The following is a 24,744-nucleotide window of genomic DNA, read 5'->3' on the forward strand; positions in this document are numbered from 1 at the left end:
TGAAAGCATTTTATTTCTTTCAAGCACAATCCCAACGTTTGAGCCGTAACTGATATCCCGATTTTATCTGTGTTGCTTTTTCTCCAAGGTGAGCACTCAATACTTTGAAATTTCCAAAGATGATCTGAGCTGATCTTCCAGCAGCTTGCAAATCAGCACCTGCTGGAAAGGACTGTCTGATGAGATTTTGGGGAAAAGTTGTCCCTGACACGGGCCATTGTACCTCTTGGAGTGTCTACAGGCCTCTGGTACAGTAAGACTGGATACACTGTGACTATGAGTAAAGGAGTAGCTGGATTTGGAATAACTGGGTTGATTGTTCTTGCTTTGGGAGATACTAGGTAGCAGCAGTGAAATAGTTTGTAGAAAGGTGAGATTTTTTAGCCTTTGTCTGTAGCATAATGCTGACTCCCTGCAGAGCTGCAATGTCCAGGGAGACTGTTCTGAGTTCTGCAAGCATGAACCCTTTGTGCTTTCATCCACAGAGCTCTGAGGGTTTTTACATAGCCATTATCAGGTTCATAATATTGTGAGGAAGTAGGGGATTGTAATGCTCCCTATTCTACAGATAGAAGGTGAAATTCTTTCCTGAATTAGGGCAACATTATGTTTTCCAGCAAAGTTATGAAGACTGCCTGCAGGAACTTAACACATACGCTCTGATTAGTCCCTGGTTTTGTGAGAGCTCTGTGGGATATCAGGCAATTAGCAAGTGTTGGACTAGTCTGAGTTTGCCTGAGATTGGAAACGTGGGTAGAAGAAAACTGAGGGGTGAGGTTGAAGGCTACACTTGTATAGCTGTTGCCTCCCTCCATTTTGACTCTGCTTCTCAGCTGCATTCAAGGACGGGCTCATGGAAAGTAAGAACAGTGGGATTCATTCAGGTGTCCTTTCATAGAGATACTGATCATCGCTGTCACCGGGAGCCGGTTACACAAGGGATGCTGTCACTCCGAGCGTGAACAGGCCTCGCTGATGCCAACACATCTGTTATGTGACACTGCCCAAGGTCACAGAGGCCAGTGCTTCCTTTTCCTCGTTGCCTGTTTGCAACTAAGGTCTCAAAAGACTTGCAAGAGGTGAAGTGACTTCTACAGTAACTTCAGAGCGTTTTCCAGGGCAACTGGGCATTCCTGTCCTGTGCTCCAGCTCTGGATATCAAAGCTGTTTAGGCATTTGTGCTCAGACCTTCATTTCTACCAGTCTTGAACATTTCTCTCTTCTCAGTTGCATGGTTCATGTAGCATCAACAAGTCACTGGCAGCAACATGTCACTGTCAGGAAATTCTCTTGGGCTGCCTTTGCTCCATTCCCTTCCCCTTCCTTCTCATTACAGTGCTCCATAACACACTAGATTTCCCTTCTTGTATTCAAACCCTTCAGCTTTAGGTAGGTGGCTGTCTGGGACCCCCCAGTCACTGCTGAGCCAAGCTATACATACTTAATTGTGTTAATTTAATCTTTGTTCACAAATCAGTCTCTTCAGCTCCCTAATCACCTGTATTGCTTTTTTCTGAACTCCTCACAAAATCTTGCCAATGTCTTTGTGATAATAAGGAGCCCATCACAGAACACCATGTTATAGTTGGAATTTCACCACAGTGGGAAAGAAGACATTTTGCTGTGTCCTTGTTTCATAATACAATGCTGCTGCAGATTCTCCCTCAAGATTCCTTTGTTTTCTCTTCCTTTTTGCTGAGATATTTTAGTGAAAACTTCCCTCCAATTTTCTGTTTATCCCAAGGCCTCAGGCCTTGCCTATGGTCACACACAGTATGGAGGACTGGGGGAAGATGTAAGGTATTTTAAGAACAACAGTTCTTTTGGGTTTTGTGTGTGAGGAGGATGGTGGGCTTGTTTATCAGGTGGGCAGAGGTAGTGGCAGGAGTCCCTGGAGGCACACCAGTTTAAACAGAACTGGATTCAGGTAATGAGTCACAGTCAGAGCTGAGAACAGAAGTCAGGAAGGCTGGTTGCTATTTTCTGCACCAACCTTTGCCCTCACACCTCAGATACACAGGCCCCTTCCTGACTGGGGAATGGCCCCTATCTGTGTGCTTGGAGCTGCCCTGGCAACCTGAGCAGCATCACTTACACATTCATGTGTCTCTGGTGTGCAGACACAGCGGGGCTGGGTGTCTGCAGCCCCTCAGGGAGAGCAGAGTTTATTCACCAGCACAGACACATCCTGGACTGCACTGTGTGAACTGATCCGTTCAGACTGGAGCTGGTTTAGGTGTTATCTGTTACACAGACAGTGACAGGGTGAAGCTGTGGAAATGGAAAATTAGTTGACGTCTCAAAGTGTCAGAGCAGAGACTCAGCTGGGGATGTTGGACTGGGTTGGTGCTCAGGAGACATTGGCCCTACCCTGCCTTCACTGCTCAATGACCATGTGAGCGTGACTGAATCACCTTCCCACCCTCGCCCTCTCTTTGCTCCCTGACCCTTGATCTGGAACATCAGCCTGCTCAAACAACAGCTGCCTGTCAAGGTGTTTCATGCAGTGCCTGAACAGCAGGGGCTGGTTTTAGCTGGGATTCTATCAATCACCATAATGAAGCCCATCAGAATAGAACAAACAGAAACAGAGCAGAGTAACAACCCCCTCACTCAGTTATTAGAATTGCAGCAGGGCTAAATCCCACGCAATCTGCTGAGGACAAGGCCCACAGCAAAGGGAATTTAAGTCATGTAATACATGTATTTTTAGAAAGGGAAATAAGCAATGCCTGGGATACTATAGGCCAGTCAGTGTCACCTCAGTACCTGGCATGGATGCAGATGGAGCAGATCCTCCTGAAAACTGCACTAAGGCTCATGGAAAATAAGGAGGTGATTGGTGACAGCCAACATGCATTCCCTGGGGGCAAATCGTGCCTGACAAATTGGGTGGCCTTCTATGATGGGGTTACAGTGTAGGTGGGTAAGAGAAAAGCAACTGATGTCATCTACCTTGTGCAAAGCATCTGACACTGTCCTGCATGACATCCTTGTCTCTAAACTGAAAAGACGTGGATCTGACAATTAAAGCACTTTGTGGGTAAGGAACTGGGTGGATGGTTCTATTTAGAGTTGTGGTCAGTGGCTCAGTGTCCCAGTGACAAGGGGTGTTCTTCAGGGGCTGGGGCTGGGACTGTTTAACATCTTTGTTGGCAACATGGACAGTGGGATCAAGTGCACCCTCAGCAGTTTGCCAACAGCACCAACCTCTGTGGTGCAGTCAACCTGTGGCACTGGCACAGGTTGTCCAGAGAAGCTGTGGCTGCCCCATCCCTGGAAGTGTCCAAGGCCACGTTGGACGGGGCTTGGAGCAACCTGGGATTGTGGAAGGTGTCCCTGCCCATGGCAGGGGGTGGAACTGGATGACCTTTCCCAACCCAAAGCATTCTGTGATTCCATGTATGAGCAAGCTGATGCACTCTGGGACAAGAATACATGCCCGTAAGCAAGCCACAAGTAAATTTAGGCTGAAAAGTTGGAAAAGAGCTTTCTAAGCATCAAGCCAGGGATGTTCTTGAAGAGTTTCCCACTAAGGAAGTTGGAGACAAAACTTTTGTACAAACTATAAATGCCCTCTTTAAAGTTCATCAGTAATAGGATGTAGGGCTTGCTTAAATACTGTATTAAAACATGAGCAAATCATGAAGTTTAGGGACAGATCCCCACTCCACATCTTCCTTTTTCAAAGCTATGTCAGATCCTCATTCCTTCTCTGTTCTTTTCTAGCTTTAATTTCTACCATGTATTTAATTCAGTTAACCCGAAAAAGAATCCAAAACAAATGTGTAGCACAAACTGAGGTCAGATCAGAGGGTTCGACCTCTCCATTCTAAACTTGAGGAACTGGCTCCCCAGCCGGGACTTCTAACAGGATTTTTGTCTGAACCACATTACCATAATGGAGATCATTTGTTCCTTGATTGCATCAGTCCACTTAAGGAAGTTTGCAACTGAAGTGTACAAGCAAATGCACATTCTTCACCAGGAGTAGGAAGGGAGGCTGTGCTCCCCTGGCTGCCACATCTGATTTATGCAGCACGCTCCCCAGGACATGCCTGGTTCTTAAATAGGTCAGTCAATATGTAAAGTGGAACCTTAGCTGGTTATCACCATCGAGAAAATCGCTGTCTTGGGTTTCAGCACAATCTCTGATACAACCTGGTGGGAAAATGACTTCAGTGTAAAAAGCTACTTTTGTGAAGGAACAAAGCAGAGAGGAATTTGAATGGACTTTAGAGTGGCTGAGAAACTCTGCTCAGTACCTGCCTGCCTTACTGTGCCTGTGCTCTAAAGGACAGAGCAGAACAAACTTCCTGGACTGTAACACCACAGGAGTTCTGCCTGTCACCCTTGGGCCAGCAGCATGTCCCTGACAGGACTGCTGGATGTGAACAGCCAGTCACAACCCCGAGGCCCAGCCAGCACTTTTTGTAAGAGCCAGGTTTACAGCATCCTTTCCCAGAAGGTTTTGCAGGACAATGTGACTGCCAGGTGGGACAATCTTACACAGACCCTGCACAGGGTGTGGAGTGGGAAGTACAGTCAGGACCAGTTGTTTCTGTTTGAGATTGTCCTTCATTCTGTGATTCACTGCTTCGTCCTCTCTCCCATGATGAGAAGGATGGTGAATCTCAGTTGCTCTGTGCTTTTTTACAAGGAGTTACGTGTGCAGCTGAAATTAGAGTCTTGAGACTCCTATAAAGGTACTATCTGATACTGCCCAGGCAGAGCCCAGTACAGAATGTTCTTCAGGGCTTCAAGCACTTCTTTCTGAAAACATCTCAACAGCTTTCCTGGCAAGGAATCCCTTCCTGGCGTCTCTACCTTACCTTGCTATTTTGTGTGTGAGAATGAACCTGATCGAAAGGTTACTGCTGCTGAAAGAGGGAAGCTCTATTTCCCCTGCCACCTCCTACACTCTGCTGCTTTTAATGCCTCTGGCTCTCATCAGGTGCTTTAAAAAAATGTCTTCTGATCAGTCAGACAACTAAGGAAACAAAGTAAAAAAAAAACACGTTTTCCGGATTAGCAAATAGAAATGTTTGTGAAAGTCCCATGAGTGCAAGGAAAAGGGAAGGGAGAACAGAACCAGAAGGTGAAGACCTCTCCTCTTTCAGCACCTTCCAGCTGGTAGGTCAGCTGTAGTTTCATCCTATATTTTTGGAAACATTAGGAAGAACTGTAAACCTAGAACCAAATTTCATGGTTCAGAGAGATGTCTCTCCTAATGATGTAAAAATATCTACAGAGGAATTATCACAGACCACAAAGCACATGAATGTAGTTTCCCCTTGTTCTAGGTGTATTTTGGCAGAGTACAACCCTTAATAGTGAATATTCTTCTCTTTGGGTGGGATCTAGGCTAGACTCATATGTTAAAAGAAAAAATAAAGAACGAGCCTGTCCCCAGGAAGCACAGAGGGGGTGAGTGTGTGTCTGTATTGCTGTCAGAACTTGCACTCGTTATTCTGGATGCAGGCTGTTCCCTCATGCTCCACACTCACCCTGGGTTCACCTGTCTGGAAGTGGCAATTGCTGGGGTTTGATAAACGGACTGAAGGGTTGTCCCCCTCAGAGACTCGGTTGTGTAACGAGTTCCTGGGTGATTCACAGCTGCTCTCCTGCCCGATCGGCCGCAGTCGCCTGGGAGAACCGTTCTCCTGCTCTCTAGTGGTAGAAGCACAAAAAGGCCAAAAATGTTCTGCTGCTTCTTTACAAACTCACACAGGCATGGCCTGAAAATGGCTGCCAAATTCCAAGTTGGAATAGTTTAATCCAGTATATATCCACATGCATAATGTTCCTCCGGAGCGTCAGAGCAAGCATTATGCTGAATTCTGGAAGCTGAGAACCTTTTGCTTCTGCAGGAGCCCTTGCAGGAATGATTTGCAGGATGGGGATGTGTCATCACCCCAGCAGTGGTGGCCCAGGACCAGCTGCTCAGTGTGGTCCCAGCCAGTGGACAGCAAAGGGAAGGAGTCTCTCACCACTTTGCTGCCACATTGTGCCCAGACAGATGGACAAACAAAGTCCATTTCATGCCAGAGCTGAACTTTCCTGTGATGTGGTTCTTAGGGAATAAAAGTGGTGTGTGAGGCCGTCCTGTGTGCTGAAAGAAAGTGGCAGCAGAACCTGCTGCAGAAGGTGGTTATCAGCATCAGCATTGTCTGCCAGGGGCATCTCAGAGCCCACTTCTGGCAATTCCTGAAAGGCCAGGGAGGTGTAGCCTCCTTCCTGGGAGAGCAGAGGTCCTGGATCTAATCAGAGCTAAATGGTTTCTGGTCTCCAAGCAGGTGCACGCTGCCTTTTTAGAGACTGGAAAACTAAGGGATCAGCCAGTAAAACTGGAGGCAAAACTGGAAATGGAGTCCTTACCCACCCCCCTGCCTCATATCCCAGAGTGGCCAACTCATTGTTTAACTGCAGAAGTAGTAATAGCAGGGAGATTATGGACTCCTTGGCTGCCTGTCAGCTAAGGACACAGTCCTTAAGCACATACCTGCAAACACACCTATAAATAGAGTTGAGTCCATACTAAATTAAAGGTGAATCTGGATTTTAAACATGCAAACATTTCAGGACAGTGACACGTCCTGTATAATAAACTAAACAGCCCTTTAAGGCTTGCTTTAACACAGGCAACTCAGAACAGATGAGTCAGTGCTGGAAAATTGCAGATTATTCCTTTTTTTCCTTCCCATCCAGTGGAAAATAAGGAATATAAGCTTTTTCCTACAGCCACCTGCTGTCATGTGAGTAGTAGATGGTTTGATAGCTCGACAGGCAGTGCTCAGCTTAACTGCCTCAGTGGCTGAAGTATCTGTTTTAATCAGTGTTGCACAGCACCCTCTTCTGCTGAGAGGTGCCGAGACGTGGAAATCCCTGGTCTGTCTCTTTTCCTGTCTCTGATGGGCATTTATATACTGAAGAACAAGGTAAGTATAAAAACTCAATTACAGCAAATAGGGAGAATCAATAAAGGAATGGGAAGCTGGCAGCCACACAGGTGGGGGTTTATCTCCACAGCAGAGTCCTGACACACGACATTACAAGAACATGGAGTGCTCAGATGAGTTATGAAGATTGATATTTATGATTATGACTTGCAATTGTGCTATTTAAAAAACCCACCTATTTGGTAATGAAAACCTGCTGGCAAGATCTGATCAAAGAGGTGAAATTGCAGGAAGAGTAAAATAAGATCAGTAAATCAAAAGCTCTAAATCATCAGTGAGGCACACTACAATTAGGGCTGAACTGAAGAAGGCAGAGTTATTGGAATTGCAGGCATAAATCCATGTCATGCATGTGCTGCCATTTGTTCTGGGAAACACACACTCACCTCCAGTGTTTCCAGACTGAGTTCTGTCAAGGGCAAAAAGATAAGGACTGTCTCCTAACACAGTGATTCCCATGGACTGCAGCATGTTTCAGTGCACCAGAGGCTCCACGGGCTGTGAGGATCCCATTTGCTTCCCTCAGGCCCATGGAGCACATGGGAGTGTAAGGGCAGAGAGACCAGGTGTAGGCTCAGACAGCTTGGCTGACATTGCCTGGGAGATTGTTCATTGTTATTGATCCAAAATGCAAAACAACCTTGGAACAGCAGGGCCTTCTACCTTTTCTGACCACAGCCTTGTCTCTTTCCTTTTTTTTTTTTTTTAATCCCACTTGCTCTGTTTTTCTTAGAAAACTTCCAGTTCCTAATGATCTACTTGCCAGTGTAGGGAATCTGCAGCACAGGCCCTCTGAATAATGCAGTGCCAGCTCTTGTGTACTGCACTGTTATATCCTTCCTTATACACTGACAGAAAAAAATGTGAGGCTACCTAGTCATAAAATTTCAGCCTGGGATTTCTTTTTTTTGGCCAGAGATGCCTCCTTAGAATGTTCCTATCAGATGGAGATTGAAGTGGGTCGTTCCAGTTTCAGTGGTTGTGGCAGCTGGTTCATCAGGTTTAGTGAAAAGAAACATGGCTTGGAATGCATTTAGGGAAATGCTCAACAACAGCTGCTCTCAGTTCAGTGGCAACAGCTGGATTCTGGGGCTGAGAGGCAGTGTTGAACAAGCACAAGTGGAGAGGAACAGCTTGTTCCAATGGACTGATTGTGGCACAAGGAATTGGGAAATCCTGTATTTTAGTTCCTGGCTTACCACTGCTTTGCTGAGAGGCCTTGGTGAAATCTTTCAGATTCTCTGCAGTGAGCATCTTACTCATTTCATCTCCTGTAGCAATAAAACTTGCCTCAGTGAGCAGTCACAAAGGCTGGGAGCTTGATACAGTAACAGATGAGCCTTGCTTAGAAAATCAAGCAGGGCACATGGATTTGCTGTTTTAATTTTTAGTAGAGAGGAAAGCTGTCCCAGCAGTGCATGTGGGAGGGATAATATCTGCATTTCCTGTTCTCACTCAGGGAAAACACAGATGGAAGACAACTTTTGTCTATTTTTCCCTATTTCAGGAAATGCTTTCTCTTTAGTCCCTTTATAAAGAGGAACTAGAAGGAAAGAGTGGATTTATAAGGAAAGGACCCCTCAAACTAATTTGGATTTTTGGGGATCTTTAGCTGTGCTACAGAATGGTGAGTAACAATTAGAAAGTGACAGCAAGACTTGAATTCTGGGTCCAACATTGACTTTGATGTGGTAGCCTGGCCAGAGTAACCAATGTTCCTCCTTGTCCCAACACACCAACCAGACAGAAGGTGCTGAAGTGAATTTGTGCACCTACTGTAAGCAGCACCTTTGGTGCAAAGGAGAGTTATTTCAGTAGCTCCTTGATTTTCTTTCTGTGTGTACTGCAAAACTGCTAGAGGGAGCTCAGTAAATGAAGGGTTAGTTGTTATTCAGCCTTCGAATGGCTCCATCCAGTTCTCTAAAGTGCCAGTTTATTACTCATTTTACTTGGCTACAAGGCATTAATAAAACATGAAGGCTAAAGCTGACTTCATTGCACTTGGAAATCCATGCAATATAGTTACACAGACTGGGAAATCTCATTATTTTGCATTCATTTTCTACAGGAGAACAAACATTTTGCATCAATGACGTTTACTGTTTGTGGGGTTTAGTTTAGATTCACCATTAGGCCACACTGCTGCACTCCCAGCAAGATACCTGTGAAAAGCAAAGGGACAACCCCTAAGAATTCACTGTGAGTCTTTCTTTGAAGCAGGTGTGTATTGCAACTGGAGTTGTGATGGTCCAGGCTGGTAGAAGATCTCAGTATCTCCACCATCAGCCCATTTTAGGAAGAGTGTGCCTGTGCTCCCAGCATGTGAGGAGTGTGTGACCCCAGGGGACACTGCCCCTGGGTGGTATTGGCACTGCAGGTCAGGGCACTGCCAGGGGGGTGCTGGTAGCAGTATTGGCAGCCTTTGGAAAGGAAGGAAATCAGTCCATTCCTGGATTATACCACTGGCTTTACAAAGGACACAGCCAGCACTTGGCTGAGATCCTATCAAAAGCACAGCACAACAAGTGTGTGAATGGCCAGCTGGCTTTCCCAGCTTAGGAGGAAATCTTCAGTACTCAAATAGATGACTATAACCAAAAGCAGGATGCTGACTTCTGAGGACCACAAACCTCCTACAGGACAAAAACTTGGATAAATATGATCTAGTTTGCTCCAGTTGGGAAGTGTCAAAAGGAGTCCTAATAGTTTACAAACCTCTTGGACATCTTTGAAGAGTGATCAATAAATACAATAAGGGAGATCTGATTTATACCATCCATTTGACTTTTGAAAAGGCTGTGGACAATCCATTCCTTGAGGAAACTAAGCAGCCAAAGGAGATAAGGGAAGTTCCTAGTATGGGTAGACAAAAGAAAGGGATGGTAGAAGTAAATAATCAGGCCTCATGACAGTGCCAAGAGTTCTTTAGGGATGTCAGCAGTTGAGCATACTAACAAATGACCCAGAAAAGGGTTCTAGTCACTATTACTGTTCATTTGCTTTTTCTGTTTTCCAGGATTTAATATAGAAAAGAACATTTTTAACATTTACACTAACTTCCCGTGTGACATGATCTGGGACTAACCCAAATTGATTGCAGATTCAAATCAAGTATCTGGGATTGAGCTAAGGCAGACCTTTTATAAAAAAAAATCTAATCTTATTTTTTAAATTTCCTGTGACAGAGAATCTACAAAAAACTTCATCATGTTAATCTAGAGGTTAGTTGCCCTCAACATTAAAACTTATTAACTTAATTCTGGCCTGAAGGCGTGGAGCTTCCAGGCAGCATCTCTTTTGCAACTACATCTGCTGGTGTGAGGATTCCTCTGTGTTCAGGTCTCCACCTCTCCATGTGGGCACTTGCAGATTATTATCAAATAATTACTTACATTTCCTTTTGCTTAACCAGAAAAGATTAAGCTCCCAGGATCTTTTCTATTACAGTATGTCTTCTAGTTCTTTTCTGCTGAGCAGGGTCTTCATCTTAGATTTGGTGCTAACACCTTCTCCCACGAGTCCTGAGCAGAGTTTAACCACCTTTTTGAGAGTCTTCTGCACTGGGAGACCTTCCCAGCAGAGGGGAAGGGCAGGATCACCAAAGCTTGTAGAACAGAGAGTAAGTGCATGGTTGAGGACTATGTGTTCCAGCCTAAAAACCTGCCTCTTGTGGAAAGCCAAAATAAGCTAAAGAAGTCTTCAGGCTAATTAAAGGCACAGGAAGGTGTTTTAACAAATTCTGTGTCAGCCCCAGGCTTGATGGGAAGATCAAGTCTTTTCAAATCTCACCTTCTTTAGGTCTCACAGCAAGACTCAGTCTGCTCTGTTCATGCTGCTCCAGTCTTCTCCCTTTCCATGTTTAATTAATGTACTTTACTACATTTTGGCCATTCTCTAGTACTGAAAGGTGTGGGTGGCAAACACCTGCTCTGAACCTTTTCTCCTTCTGAGAAGTTTGAATTTATAAAAGCAACAACAAAAGTGTGAGCTTTTCCTCCCCATTACTCACAAACTGGGTATTTTTATCACCACACATTTCTAAATAAATCCTGTCACCTAATTGTGTTAAGTGAAGTCTGCAAATCCAAGGAAGTAGAAGTTTGTTGCTCCACTGAAACAGGGATTTGTGAAGGGTTTTGCAGAATGGTGAGAAACAAAGACAGAATTAACAAGCACAGAGGGGGCTAATAAAATATACAACATTCCTTTGAGCAGAGTCTGAACAGCAGCTTGTCAAGCATCAGCTGTGACATGAAGTTGCTCAGAAGGGGGACAGTGGTGGTTGTTGTTGTGTAACCTGAAGTGCTCCCTCTGGAGTAGAGTGTGCACTGAGATGTCACCAGCTCCAGAGTGCTCTCCAGTCCGACATCTCTCCATGGGAGCAGCAGGAAGTGGTGGTGGTGTCCAGGTGTGCTTTACTAAGCTGGTTTGTCTATCTGGATGTGCACAGGGGTGTTACAGCCCCCCTGAACAGGAACAGAACTACTTGTGTTCTGCAGACACCACTGGAACACGGATAACCTGGGAAGCTGAAGGGACAGATGGGCTGTGGGACCTCGGGCAAGGCTGTGTGCCAGTTCCAGTGAGGGACAGAAATGCTCCAAGGCATTCTGCAGTGTGGAACTCCTGAGGGCCCAGCCAAGCCCAGGGTGGGGCACTGGGGCAGCTCTCCAGGGCAGCCTGTGTGCCCAGCAGGAAGCAGCTGAGCCACAATCAAGTGGCCACAGATTGTTTCTCCACATCATCCCACCACAGGTCAACCATGTGTGGGGCTGCATATACTGTCACATCATCTAGAACCCTGTCAGAAAGATTTAAGCTTTTTTCTTAAAAAAAAAAAAAAAAAAGAACTGTTTTCATCCTCCTAAATTGCAGATGGTGAAGCAAATGCCATTTTCCTGTTTCCCTGGTGTCCCACAGGAAGCATCTTTGTGAAGTTGCTCCATTGAACAGAAGATTTAAGATACCGTCAGGCAGTAGGAGAGCACAGGAGGGAATATGATTCTGTCAGCTAATGGTTTAGGGGGAAATCAGGAAGGCCTGTCTTCTGTCCTGCTCCCAGGAGTGTTTCTACAATTCACATGGGAAAGGGCATTGTGTGAAAAGGAGACAGAGTCCAGGAAGCAGCATCTATACTCTGTGTTGTCCTGCCCTTGCAGTAACATTAGATGCAGATTCTCATTGATTTCACCAAAAAAAAGCTTCAGTATTCACAGAAGAGCCGGGTGAGTGGGATCCCTCCCCTCACAAAAACACACACAGGGCTGCCATCCACTGAGCCACGTTTATACAGTGATGAACTGATACCATCAAAGGCAATGGCCTCAAGAGTCTGCAGAGCTTTGTTTAAACCCTTACACAAAGGTCAGCAGAGTGTTGAAAACAAATGAAAGCACGGGCTGGTAAAATCAATCAGTGGGGAGTCCCTGGGTGGGCAGGGCTGGGCACTCCCTGCTGCTCATCAGCTCAGGGAGCATCGAGCACTTGGCATTGTTTAATCAGAGCCAGCTCCCGTGGCACTGGGGAAGAGGAAATCTGAGCTACTCCTTGCCCTGTTTGCCTGAGAACCAGGGAGATGCCTGCAGGATAGATTTTAATTAGCACAAGGCCATACAGTCTGAATGTGGATGGCAAGGGGCATCCAGGGAAGGGCAAGGACAGGTAAGAAAACACAGAATACATCTTCTGCCTCCACTTTTCTGGGTTTACTGGATATTTAATCTTTGACAAGTGTACAGCACTTGCACTTCCTTTGATTTGGAAGTCCAAATCTCATTATTAGCCACTTGGGTAATACATTGGTTCCTAAAATACCATTTAAAAAAGAGGAAAAAAAAGTGCATTTTCTCTTTTTTTTTCCCCTTCTACACCTACTGCCTTCTTGTTTCCAAATCCAGCAGGTTTTGCTTTATCTTTCAAAAGAAGGAAATTCTTTTTTTGGTAAAGATAAGGTTTTCAGAATCTCAGCTTAGGTGGTTGAGATGAAGAATGACCATAAAGAATCTTATAATGGAAGTTCAGACCCTCCTTAATGGTGGCACTGCAGCACAACTTTATCATCCAGGTGAATGCAATGCAGACAATTCTCCCCCTGCCCTCTTCCCACGTCCTTACAGAACTCTGCCCTGCTCTTCTGCTGTGGATCCCCCCTCCTCTGTGTTTTCCCTGCCCTGGCTCCTCTCAACAAAGCTTTCTCTAAACCTAAACAAGCAGAAAGGAAACAGCACTGAGCTGGCATTTAAAGAGCACGAGCTTGTTACTCTGCTGCCATGTTGTGTTTCTCTGCTGGGTTTTGGTCTCAGCAGCATTTTCTAGATGCTTCAGTAACACCTGCGCTTAAACAACAGTAACAAATGACAGACAGAGGCCCAAATTGGACCTGGAGTGCATTTTTGATCCAGAATTGAGGCAAAAGCTTGATCAGCTCAAGCACAAATGTGCATGTGTAGACATAGGCAGGCACAAACTCAAGGAGGTCACCTCCAGATTTGGGATAACCTCCAGATTTAGGATAACCACAAGACCCTTCTGGTGCTGAGTGGGCTCCAGGCAGTACCCCTAAGGGCTGGTTTCAAAAAGCAAAGCCCAGACAAAGAAGGCCTTTATTTTAATCTCAGAATTATTTGCAGCCTTATCAAGTGAAGCCTTTCCCCTTTCCTTATCAACACTGCTGGTGCTGCTGCTGAGCCACAGACATGGCAGTGGCACAAATCACCCTCTTCCCTCCAGGATAATGGGAATGTCTCGAGGACTCAGAGTGGCCTAACCTGTTTGCTCGTTTGTAGAGGATGTACTTACACCAGTAACAATGAACTGCAGGCAGAAATACTGGATCTCCCTTGCCTTTGGCCTTGTTTTCATGGGCAGTGAAGTTCTCCTCCATTTCAGGTACCAAGTGGGAGGGGTAACTGCCTGAAACATCCCTGTGTGTGTAAGGGGCAATGATCACCTGGGATCTTCTGCTGGAAGCTCTTCTCCTGCCATATGGTTTAGATGTGCTGACTAAGCCTGGCTTTGCAATTTGGCTGTTCTTAGGAGTTCAGAAATTGTGAATCAGCGTGGAAATGTCTGAGTTTGTTCTCCAAAATCATGACATGCCTTCTAGCTGCCCGAGGAAGTGAAGCTTACAAAGTCATGCCTGGTACCCATCAGGCTGTCAGCTCCCTCCTACTACAATTGCAACCTGTTTGATGGTTTAAAACTAATTTGACAGAGGGATTTTGTCTCAAAGAAAATATCTTCCTACATAGGAAGTAGGTGGCTGGAGTAAAGAGAGAATTCCTCTTGAGTCACAGAATCATGGAATTAAAGGGTAATTTAGGTTGGAAGGGATCTCTGAGGGCCTTTTGCTCAAAGCTGCTGCAGCCCACGGCACCAGCATCAATAAATGACTAGACCATGACAGTCCAACTGTGAATTATGGAGGAAAGGTTTGTGTAGGATCCTGCACATCAGACATGGTAGACTCCAGTCACAAGGCATAAATCTATGGGACATTTCTTCCATAGCCATTTTGCTCACACAGCATCTTGTTTCTAATTAGTATCTTATTTCAAATTTTTCAGTCTTCTGCCTGTCTTCAGCAATTGGATGGAGGGAGGCATTGCTGAGGTACGTCCACGAGGATTATGAGTTCTTAAGCCAGAGCTGTAAAGTGCCTGACAGTTGGTATGGCTGAAAACTTTGGTTTTGGAAACATGATGTTGGGTTTGTTTGATTAACTACTTCTGAGGAAGAGAGGGTTAAAGTCAGCCCTGGCAGAAGGCAGCTCACTAAGAGCAGAGTCTGGATGTCCCCAAGTTGGAGGCTGCCACTGCTGTTGTGGGAGACAGTGGCACATTTCCCAACAAATCCAGCACTGCATGATAATCCAAAATAGTCCAGTTGATGCAGACAGGAGATACCTTGGCAGGACAGGCTCAGGAGAGGGATCCCTTGTTCTCTGTGAGGCTGCAGCTCATGAAACACTGGTGAAAGACAGACTCATTTGACAGTCACTGAGCTGATCCAGACTGAGCAAACCTCCCCACGCTGTCTGAACCCAAACCTGAATAATTGCTCATCAGGGTAGAAAAATAAGCTAGTGCTTGGTTTCTAAATGGAAATTTGATGGAATATACATCTGGAAGGGAAATTTTATTGAAGTTCAAGATGCAAGCTCAATATGAGCATTTCACTGTGAATATTGGAGAATTCATTGGTAGAGTTTAGACAATAATGTAAAAATTTTATAACCTAAAAGTAATTGTGTCTAAATCATATAGTTGCTCCAATCTCAGCAGCTCCTCTGTGTCATTTCTCTTCTTCAGGACTTCATATATGGCTACCTGTCTCTGTTTTTCTATTTCTCTGAAGGTTTCTGTTCTCCAAGGGGAACATTAAAGGTCAGGTGGCGAGATGCTCATGCTAATCAATCTGTTCCTAGCCGGGATTTTCAGCTACTTGCTCCAGCAAGGATTACCAGCTTTTGCAAAACATCTCAACATCCTGAAAATCTCAGGGGGTTATTTTCTGCAGAGTCTGTGACTTCTTTCCATAGACACCAACATGGCCAATTCTTTGGATAACATTTCCTTTTTGCAGTCCAGTGGCAAAGCTGTTTGTCAGCTGTAAGCACATTCCAGCAACCCCCTTCTATCCTACACAAGTGCTCATATTTTGGTCTTGCTTATAAGGGTGAAGAGGGTGGGATTGCTCCAGATTTGTTTACCACTGGAAGTTGGAATGAATATTGCTTTCCAAGCACTTCCTGATAGAAGCTTTTCTGTCCTGTTGTGTATCTCCTCTCCTGCTGCTGCCTCTCTTGCCAGGCTCCACAGCCTGTCATTGTCAGGGATCTGTTCAGTGTCTCTCTGCTCCCACTGATGGACTTTGAACCATTCTTTCTGAAAACCCAAGACAATTCTTGCACAGCAAAGCTGGACTTTTCCCTTCCATCCTGACATCCAGCTCTGTGGGACTCTTCCCTGTCCCCCTGCCCTGTGGGCTGGCTCCCCTGAGCCCAGCATCCCAGCCTGGATCTCACTTCCCATTGCTCAGCTGTTTCCTTGATCCAGACAGATGCTCAGGTGCCCTCTTGGCTCTGCCCTAAATAGGCCTCAGCACATGTTCCAGCAGTGCAGTCCCCCACTTTACAGCTCCCATAAGGAACAGCACAGAGCCATAAGAAAGCCCTGGCTGAATTTCAATGAGTACAGTGTGACAGCACACTTGGGTAATTAATAGGGCCGAGGGGGAGATAGGATTTGTGTATTTATCATTATTATTTCTTCATTATCTTCTAGGTATAATATAAGCTGCAGAGGCAGCCAATGCAGACTCTACCAGGAAAACTCTGAGGTAGAATTTCCCTGTTTTGTAGTGTTGAATATTTCATGAGTTTCAAATGCCAATTATGAGTTACTTGCTGCCTGCTAAGAACAATAGGCAGCTTTGAAAGGACTTGCTCCTGTTCTTCCAAGCTATACCACATGTTCATTGACTCCATTTTCATCTGAGAATTTAGAAGTTCAAGGGTGATGCTGAATCTCTCACCCAAGCAAAGGTGGTCCTAAAAGACCAGCTTGCACCACTGCTGTTCCCTGAGCTACAGGATATCAGATTTGATGGCTCTCAGTCTATTCTTCTGTAGTCCTGGCTTCATTTGGAACGTCATTTTTCACATTTGCATTGCAGCACTGGCTTTTTAATAAAATAGCACCATATATATATATATATATATATTCCATAAATACATATTCCATATATATCTATATCTGAGCTGGCAAAATTCCTTCAGAAACAAATGCATCTTTGGCTGCTTCACCTGCATTCTCTCTACTAAATCCATTCCCTTTGTATCTATGCCAAGTCTTGGAGCAGAGTCTGACAAATATTGTTTAAAAGGAGATAACTTCCCTCAAAAACAGTTCTGCCTTTTCCTGACAGGTGACTTCTCTATACCCCCTTTGAATGTACTGTGAGCCAGTGATAGGTAAGACTTAGACCTCCAGCAGGCCTGGCTTTTCTTAAATATTCTAAAAATATGTCTATAAAGGTTCATTTGCTGACATGGAAAGCACTGCCATAATGCCAGCAATAAATTATGTCCACAATAGTAGTTTCATACCATTAGACAAGGATAATTCCCATCTCCCTGTACTTAGTTCTTAGAAGGCTCTCAAATAAAATATCATTACTTTGAAGTCCTCTGGACACAAAATTGTCATTACATTTTAAGGACTTGAAAAATTCCTCTGAGTTTGGTACCTGTAACCCCTGTAAGTTTTTAGAAGTGTTTAGGAACCCAAACTTGGAGACAGAGGTACACAAGAATGTACCTTCTGGACTGAGCACCTTGGGTGATTCCACGAAGCTTAATGCTTCTCTACAGAGAGATGTAAAGGTGCCTGTAATCTGTATGTGTGGTATATAGCCTGGGCAGTGGTGGCTGGGAAGTGGCAGCCAGAATTCCAGGCACGGGGATCTCTGGGTGTTTCTGGAATGGTGCAGCAGTGCCAGGCCCTGACTCAGTCTGTGCTCCTGAGCATTTCCTTCCTGCTGCAGAGGTGCTGCAGGAGGACTCTGCTGCTCAGCTGCCCTGTTGTGTTCTCTGTCAGAGGACCTGATTTGTGTCACCAAGTCAGGCAGCACTCTGGGAACATCCCAGGAAGGCCAGGGAACGGAGTGTGGGGATATTCCGAGCGCTGGAATACCTAAAGCTGAACGAGAACAAACAGCTCAATTCCTTGAGCACGTCCTTTACTGCTCTGTCATTCTCTGGGAACATCAGGGGCTGTCTTTAAGAAGCTGCATCAGTTTTGGATGCTGGGCACCTCGTTAATCAAAACACAGCCTTTTGGAAGGCACTTGATTGCAGCTGAGGAGCACAAGTGCTTACACCTCAGCATCCCCAGTGCCTGGAGGAGGGAACAAGAAGAGGGAAAAGACCTTTATTGCTCTCACTGGCCTAATTCACGTTATTTGATCTCCAGGAACATTTGAAAATTGAGAGTTATTTCCCCAGAAAAGCTTGTTCTATCAGAAATTGTGAAAAAAGTAATACTATTAAATAATATTTGTGCTGGGTAGCTGCACTGTAGAGTATTTGAAATGAGTCACAGCCAGTCTGGGTTGTGCCAGGAGGTGGGAGGAGAAGAGGAGCAGGTGAGCACATCAGGAAGGGATTCAGGAGAGAGCAGGCAAACAAAGATGAGGAAGCATGTGCTGTCTGTGTGTGTGGTGAAGTCACTGCTGATCATGGCATTTCCTAAAGGAAATTTGCTGCTTTAAATGGCAAAGTTACCTATGGCGAGTGACTCCTGGGAGGGAAGAGGCGAATATTTGCTCAGGAAAGCAGAACTGCAGTGGTGGTGACGATTTCCTCCCTGCTTGCAGTGGGCATTCCTTGCCTGTGTTCAGCCTCCCTGTCTTTGCCTAGCAGGTGGGATCTTAAATGTCTGAAACAACAAATATTCTAGAAAGCCTGAAATGCTGAATTGACACAAAAATATATACAAAAGTCTCTCGTATGGCCAAAAAGATTCATAATTTAACTCCACTGGTTTCAAAGGCTCAGCACTAGGAAATAATCTGAACTGGTTTATCAGTCTTAAACATCACAGGATAAGCAGCCACTCCCAAATAAGCACAGGCGCTGCTGATTGCTACCTCTCTACCTCTCTACCTCCTTTTCTCCAAAAGCCCCTTCTCAAATACCAAAAGGGAAATGTCTGATTTCAGCTGCTTTGGCCTCTGTTACACGGGGTGCATTGTGGCCAGCAGTGAAGGCAGGAGGATTCCCATGCGGAGCTGTTCTTTTCCCAGGAGCGTCCCCCGGAGACGCGCCGCTGGCGGGTGAGCCGCAGGAAGTGCTGACTCAGGTGCCCACTGGGAAGTGGGTTTCCCCGCGTCGCAGGGAGAGCCCACGCATCCCACTGCCTCCGCCAGCCCAGCCCAGCCTCCCTCGATCCAGCGGGGGAGCTCTCGGAGATGCGGCTTGCTTTGATTTTTTTATTTAATGGCTTCTACAGATCCCACCCCGCAGGGGAGGCATAGTACCGGGTCTGCATGGCTAACGGGGAGCGAGGCAGCCAAGGAAAAAAGATCCTTCCGACCCTTCGGGACTCTGCGGACGGGTGCGAACGCAGCCTGTTCCCAGCAGGCAAACTTCTGCTAGGCAAGACAGGCACTCCCCTAGCCCCTGTTTTGCATGCAAGTGAGATTTTCAAGGTGAACCGCTGCTTTCCCTTTAGATTTGGAATCGCCCCTTCCCACAAAACCCCCCGTGCCCACACAAGCAAACCTGCCCTCCAGCAGCCACACCTCCAGGAGGAGTAGGGATCGCCCGCATCTAAGAGAAAAGGAATATTCTCGCTCCTATTTATTTTTTTTTTCATGTTTGTGATGCTGCTATTTTTAAATTCGCGGCGGCCCGGTGCTCGTGGCCGATAAGCCCCGGCTGGCCCGGAGCCCAGCGCTGCCCGGCCCCGCGGCTCCGCAGCGCCCGGTGCCCGCAGGAGCGGCGGGAGCAGCCCCGCGCCCGCCGGGCGTTGCCCCTTTAAGAAGCCCGGGTGCTGTCTCAGGTAGGCAGAGCCTGTGTGCAGTAGTCGCTCCTATGGCAACCCAATAGAATGGGATCGCTTCATGAATATTCCCAGGAGCAGGGGCTGCATGAGGAATAAGTGATGACAGTGATGTAAGCAAGCAGTGGCCGCTGCAGGTTGCAGTTCATTGTGTTATTGGCCGGCAGGTTGAGGAGTTTGAGGCACCCGGGTTTGAGCTTCGCTTTCCGGATGATGTCTGCCCGCCGGGAGACACGGCACATTTGCATCTCGAAGCCAACATGGCAAGGCGGCTGCTGCTGCCGCTACCGCCCTCCCTCGCCTTCCAGCCAGGAGTGTGTGGCTCTCCTCTAGACTTCTTGCCCAGTGCTCAGGATCTGAGCAGACGGGGATTGCAGTAACACTCACCAAGGGAAGACAAGCAGCAAGTAGCCAAATCGGGACAACGGGGAAGAAGGGGGGGATTTTTTGCCTTCCCTCTTTTTTGTTTTTTTGTTTTTTTGGTTTTTTTCTCGTTCCCTTCCCTTCTGGATGCAGAGGCTGTGTTTTGATGCAGAGCCTGTGGATGCCACAGCCTGGTAAGGAGATGACACGCCAGTCTCTGCTCCCCTCTGCCCCTTGAGCTGGGGGCAGGGGCCTGGGGGCAGTGCCGGTTCCCCTCCCTGGGCAGAGCGGGGGTCTCTCCCTCTCACTGAGCAGCAGCAGCAGCAGTATCGGCCATGGACAAGCTGCCCCCCTCCATGCGCAAGAGGCTCTACAGCCTGCCCCAGCAGATCGGACCCAAGGCGTCGATCATGGACGAGGAGGATGACAGCGACAAGGACACCCGGAGGAAAAGCATCAGGCTGAAGCCACTGCCTTCGCCCTCTGCTGGGAGCACCCGGGCCCTCGGGGGGGACCCCGGCAGAGGGGGGGACCCCGGCCTCCTGGAGACGGAGGCCGGCGGCAAGGGCGCCAAGACCAGCACCAACGGGGACTGCCGCCGCTTCAAAGGGAGCCTGTCCTCGCTGACCAGCAGGCACCTCCACGACGCGGCCGAGGAGAAGAGGCTGATCGGCGGCGAAGGGGAGCCGGCCTCCCCCAGCGAGGACAAGAGCCCCCCCGGCAGTGGGGAGCTGGAGCAGGGGCTGCCGGCGCCCCCACCGCCCGCGTCCCCCCCGGAGCCTCAGCAGCCCCCCCGGGCCTGCTCCTCCACTTCCATCAAAGTGGAAGGAGGTGGAGGGTGCGACCAGATCACCCCAGATGAGGAGCAGAGGCTGGGCCAAGCCGGTTTCATGCAGAGGCAGTTCGGGGCCATGCTCCAGCCGGGGGTCAACAAATTCTCCTTGAGGATGTTTGGCAGCCAGAAGGCCGTGGAGAGGGAGCAGGAGAGGGTTAAGTCTGCCGGGTTCTGGATCATCCACCCCTACAGCGACTTCAGGTACAATCCCCCCCTTCCTGATCCACTCCAAACCAGCTGGTCTGCCCTTTCCCACATGACCTCCTGCACCGTGCACCCACCCCAACAGAACTTTCCTTGCTCATCTCCTAGTCAGGGGAGCTGAAGGACACATCCAAGATCTGCTCCACTCAAACAATCTGCAGGTTTCATTTACACTTAACCTTAATATTAGTGCCCCACAAAATTATTAATTTTCAATTGTGTTTTTAAACCAGCAAATGTCTCTTGCTTTGGTTTAATGTAAGGGAAAGGCTCTCCTTAAGTTCAGTGTAAATGGGGGAAAATGTTCCCACCTGATGCACAACTCCAGACTAAAAGCGTGGTGTCTGCTGCTTAACTAGTCCTACATGCCCAGTTCAGAATGTGTGCTCTGCCTGACTAATGCTTCCCATTTTCACACCTCAGAGTCCTTTCTCCCTTTTCCTTCCCCAAGAGTTAGGGAAGGATGTTGCTACTGTTGCTGCTCCTTACAGTGTCTTACTGCAGCATGGCTTGTCAGGAATTGGTATGTGCAGGGGATGGCAGCATTCATTGAGAAGGAACTTAACACCTTCAGAGTCTTACAGAGAAAGATCCTCTCTTTTGCATCTGTACATCCTTATTTCCAAATTTAATTTGGATAGGGAATAGTTAACACTGGCTTTATGAAAGTAATGGCAACATTTCCATGGAGGTTAATAAGGAAACTAACTTGTAAACCCTAGAGCCAGTTTTTGTGTAGTTCTGCACAGCAGAGGGGTTGTGTTTGGGTATTTCTGAGCAAAGTATCATCTACTGCACAGGTGAATTGTCCTCTGCAATATGTATGTAAAGTACTGCAATCAATAATTAATTACTGAGTGCAATCAATGGCTAAGGTTTATTGCTTCAACTTTAATTACAACAGGCTTACATCTCACATTTAAAAGCACATGGTAGAAGAACATTATTCAAACACATATCTGTCACACTACATGATTTTATTGAATTTTTGGACTCTTCACAAGAAACCTGGTAATATTGCCTAAAATACAGTTAGCAAGGTAATTGCAGGAAGGAGCTCCAGGGTGGATTTGGGTGCCCAAACAGCCATGTCAGAAACCTCTTGACACTACCTATTAGGGATTTAGCAAGTAGCCCACACGCTGAGCAGATTCAGCACTGGCACTGACCAGATTCCTTGATATTTGCTTGGATTAACAAATGTTATTAGAAGGCTATGTGAGTTGGAAGACTGCACTGTCATTTAAATTCAGTGCATTCAAGTGTCCCAAGCACACAGCTGAGTGAGCTTTTGAGGGCTTCCAGTAGCTACAGCATTATACATAGTGCTTGCAAGCACAATCCTGCCCAATCCCAGACTGGAAGGACTATAAAATAGCCTCCCAGTTGGGACTGATCGGGTAATAGCTCACAAACACTGAGATGTGACACTGATCAGCTTTAAAAAGAGCAAACCCTAATTCATACTCTTGGCTGTAGATCTTTGCGTTATTTGCCCCGAGCCTGGAGTTAAAAACTAACAACTGTGTTTTCCTGGGTTATTTTAGCAAGGTGTTCTCTGTATGTCACACCCTCAAGGAATTTTGCATTTAGTCTCTGGACTGTATTTGGATTTATGCAAAAGCAGCATTCAGTTTGCATGTCTTTGTGTCTCTGTATAGTGGGTCTATTCCCTTCCATCCTTATGACTGTTTCAGCATAGAACCAGCCTGGCAAACTTGAGAGCAGTAGCTGAGGTAACCACCTTGCCCAAGGTGAGATGGTCCTAAGAGTTTGGATTTTTAAGGTTCCTACTGAACCAGTGCTTATTCGTTAAAATGATGAGGTAAGTTTTTATTTCTGAGGCACTTGGCCACTCCTAGCCTTGCACAAAGGAATGAAATATGCTGGCAAGCTCCAACTCCCCCCAGCCAGATGATCCCACCGAGCACTGAGCTGTTGTGTGCATGCAGATCTCTATGAATGCATGGATGACTCTTGATATTAGAACATAATCCTGCCCTGACATAGCTGGGAATTTGTGCAGAGAAGGCACAGTGAGTTGGGTGTCTGTACCCTGGGGCAAGACCTGCTTGGGGGCAGATTCCAGGTGGGCTGATATCTCCCTGCCTTGTGTTTCTTCTGAAGTGGTGTGGAAGGCCAGCACACCAACATGGGCTGTGTCCCTGCTGTCACCTGCCAGCTCGGATGGGGCAGCGGGACTGAGGGTGCACAAGGCCAGGGGGAGCTGGAGGCACCACTGTCTGGTCAGGAGGGATATTTTGGGGGGAACTTTGCTCACCCCTGTCCCTAGGTCACTTGCAGCATGTCTGCTGGAATATGGATGCTGCTTAGAGAACAGGCATGGGCTTCCAAGGAAAATGACCTGTGAACAAAGGCTGCCTTGAAGGAGAGGAGTGGGAGCCTTCCAGATTCTGCTCAGGCTTTGTATTCCTTCTTCCCCTCTACTAAAGCATCTGTCTTGGAAACAACTCCCATGAATACGAATAGCGTTTTTTGACCTCTGGGATGCAGCAGACTGCACCAAAGAGCAGATATTACCAAAATATTTGCAATATCCTTGACCAAAAGGAGTGTGGTTTGTGCCTTGGGAATTACGCAGTGCAATGCCCAGGTGCTCCGTGCTAGAGATGGGTGCAGATCCTGGAGCAGTTGGAATGATCATGGAGCAATGAGGCTCCATTATCCTGCACTTTGCTGTCACCAAAGCTGTGCAGCAGCATTTGGGGTACCAGTTTCAAGTTAATAATTATTTAGACCCCGAGCTTGCTTTCTGTCTTTTTGGAGAAACCAGTTTCCCCTCTGAGAGAGAGGTGCATCTCCAGGCATTTTGGTGGAGCTCCAGACCTCGTGACTCCTGTCTCAGTACAGCTTGAGATGGGAAGTTTTGCATGGAACACTCCAGCCCAATTTACTGCTGCGAAATGACATTGGTGTAATTCTCTGACTTCATGGAGTTGCTTCTCCTTGCGCTATGCGAGAGGAGTTCCTGATTTAGAATAGAACAGAGGCTTTCATCATTGTCTCATTAAATTATCATTTTAGCATCTAATATGGCTAATTCCAGTGGCAAATCTATGACCCTCCAAGAGTAAAGCAGATTAATATAGATTCAGGCTCTGTTGATTTCTGCTTTTAGTCCATTGTGAGGGGAAAAGACATCAAGTGACCTTTATAAAAACCAAGCTCAGTGCCCCTGAGTACTCCTGACTAATGCAGTGGGCTGGTTCTAGAAGCTCTTAAAAGGTGTCTAATGAAAATCAGAGTACTGGCTTCTCTTCTGAGGTGCAGATGTATGTGCTGGCTGCTGGAGTTTGTTTGCATCCGTGGCTGATCGCACATCGGTGCAGAGCCAAACTGTATTTCCGAGATCAACATTCATCTGTGACTTTGAAAGCTTTTTCACTGGGTAGATAGAATTGTTATGATAGAATTGTTATGTATTGCTTAGAGGAAGCATTGATCCAGTACAATTGGTTTAATAAAAAAATTCCAGGCAAACAACGATCTGTCTGGTTTGTAGCTGACTGAAGCATATGGGTTGTAGCTGCTGCCCAGAATTGCTTGCAAAAAAAGTGTAGCATGCTGCTTTTAGAAAGACCTGAGAACAGATACACTATCTGAGGGACCAAAATAGTCCAAACAGTGGATGTAAATAGAACTGCACATTATTCACTGCCCAGTAATCTATTAACTTCTTCACAGAGAATAGAAGCTGCTGTCTCTTTGAAAACAATGGAAAACATTCCACTCGGTAACAGACACAGCTACAGATTTTAGATTTTTTTCTCTTCTCTGTTCTCCCTTACTTGTGATACTT

At 46.5% G+C, this 24,744-nt stretch overlaps 1 protein-coding gene across 8 annotated transcripts in view; it reads left to right on the plus strand.

Moving 5' to 3' along the window:
• Positions 1–24,744, plus strand: part of HCN4 (hyperpolarization activated cyclic nucleotide gated potassium channel 4) — a 148,366-nt gene that overhangs the window by 21,677 nt on the left and 101,945 nt on the right. For 7 of the 8 annotated variants that reach the window (XR_007906073.1, XR_007906072.1, XR_007906075.1 and 4 more), the window contains exon 1: positions 19,630–20,921. The exons of the other annotated variant lie outside the window; for it this stretch is intronic. Coding sequence is in view for 2 of the 7 variants with exons in the window: in XM_051796386.1 (XP_051652346.1) it covers positions 20,221–20,921 (701 nt within the window). In the remaining 5 variants the exon portion in view is untranslated. Of the gene's footprint in view, positions 1–19,629; positions 20,922–24,744 lie in introns of those variants that run through there. 8 annotated transcript variants of the gene reach the window in all.

The sequence above is a fragment of the Manacus candei genome, unplaced genomic scaffold (genome assembly GCF_025592945.1).
Source record: "Manacus candei isolate 608988 ecotype Guabito, Panama unplaced genomic scaffold, ASM2559294v1 h1tg000046l, whole genome shotgun sequence".
Lineage (NCBI taxonomy): Eukaryota > Metazoa > Chordata > Aves > Passeriformes > Pipridae > Manacus > Manacus candei.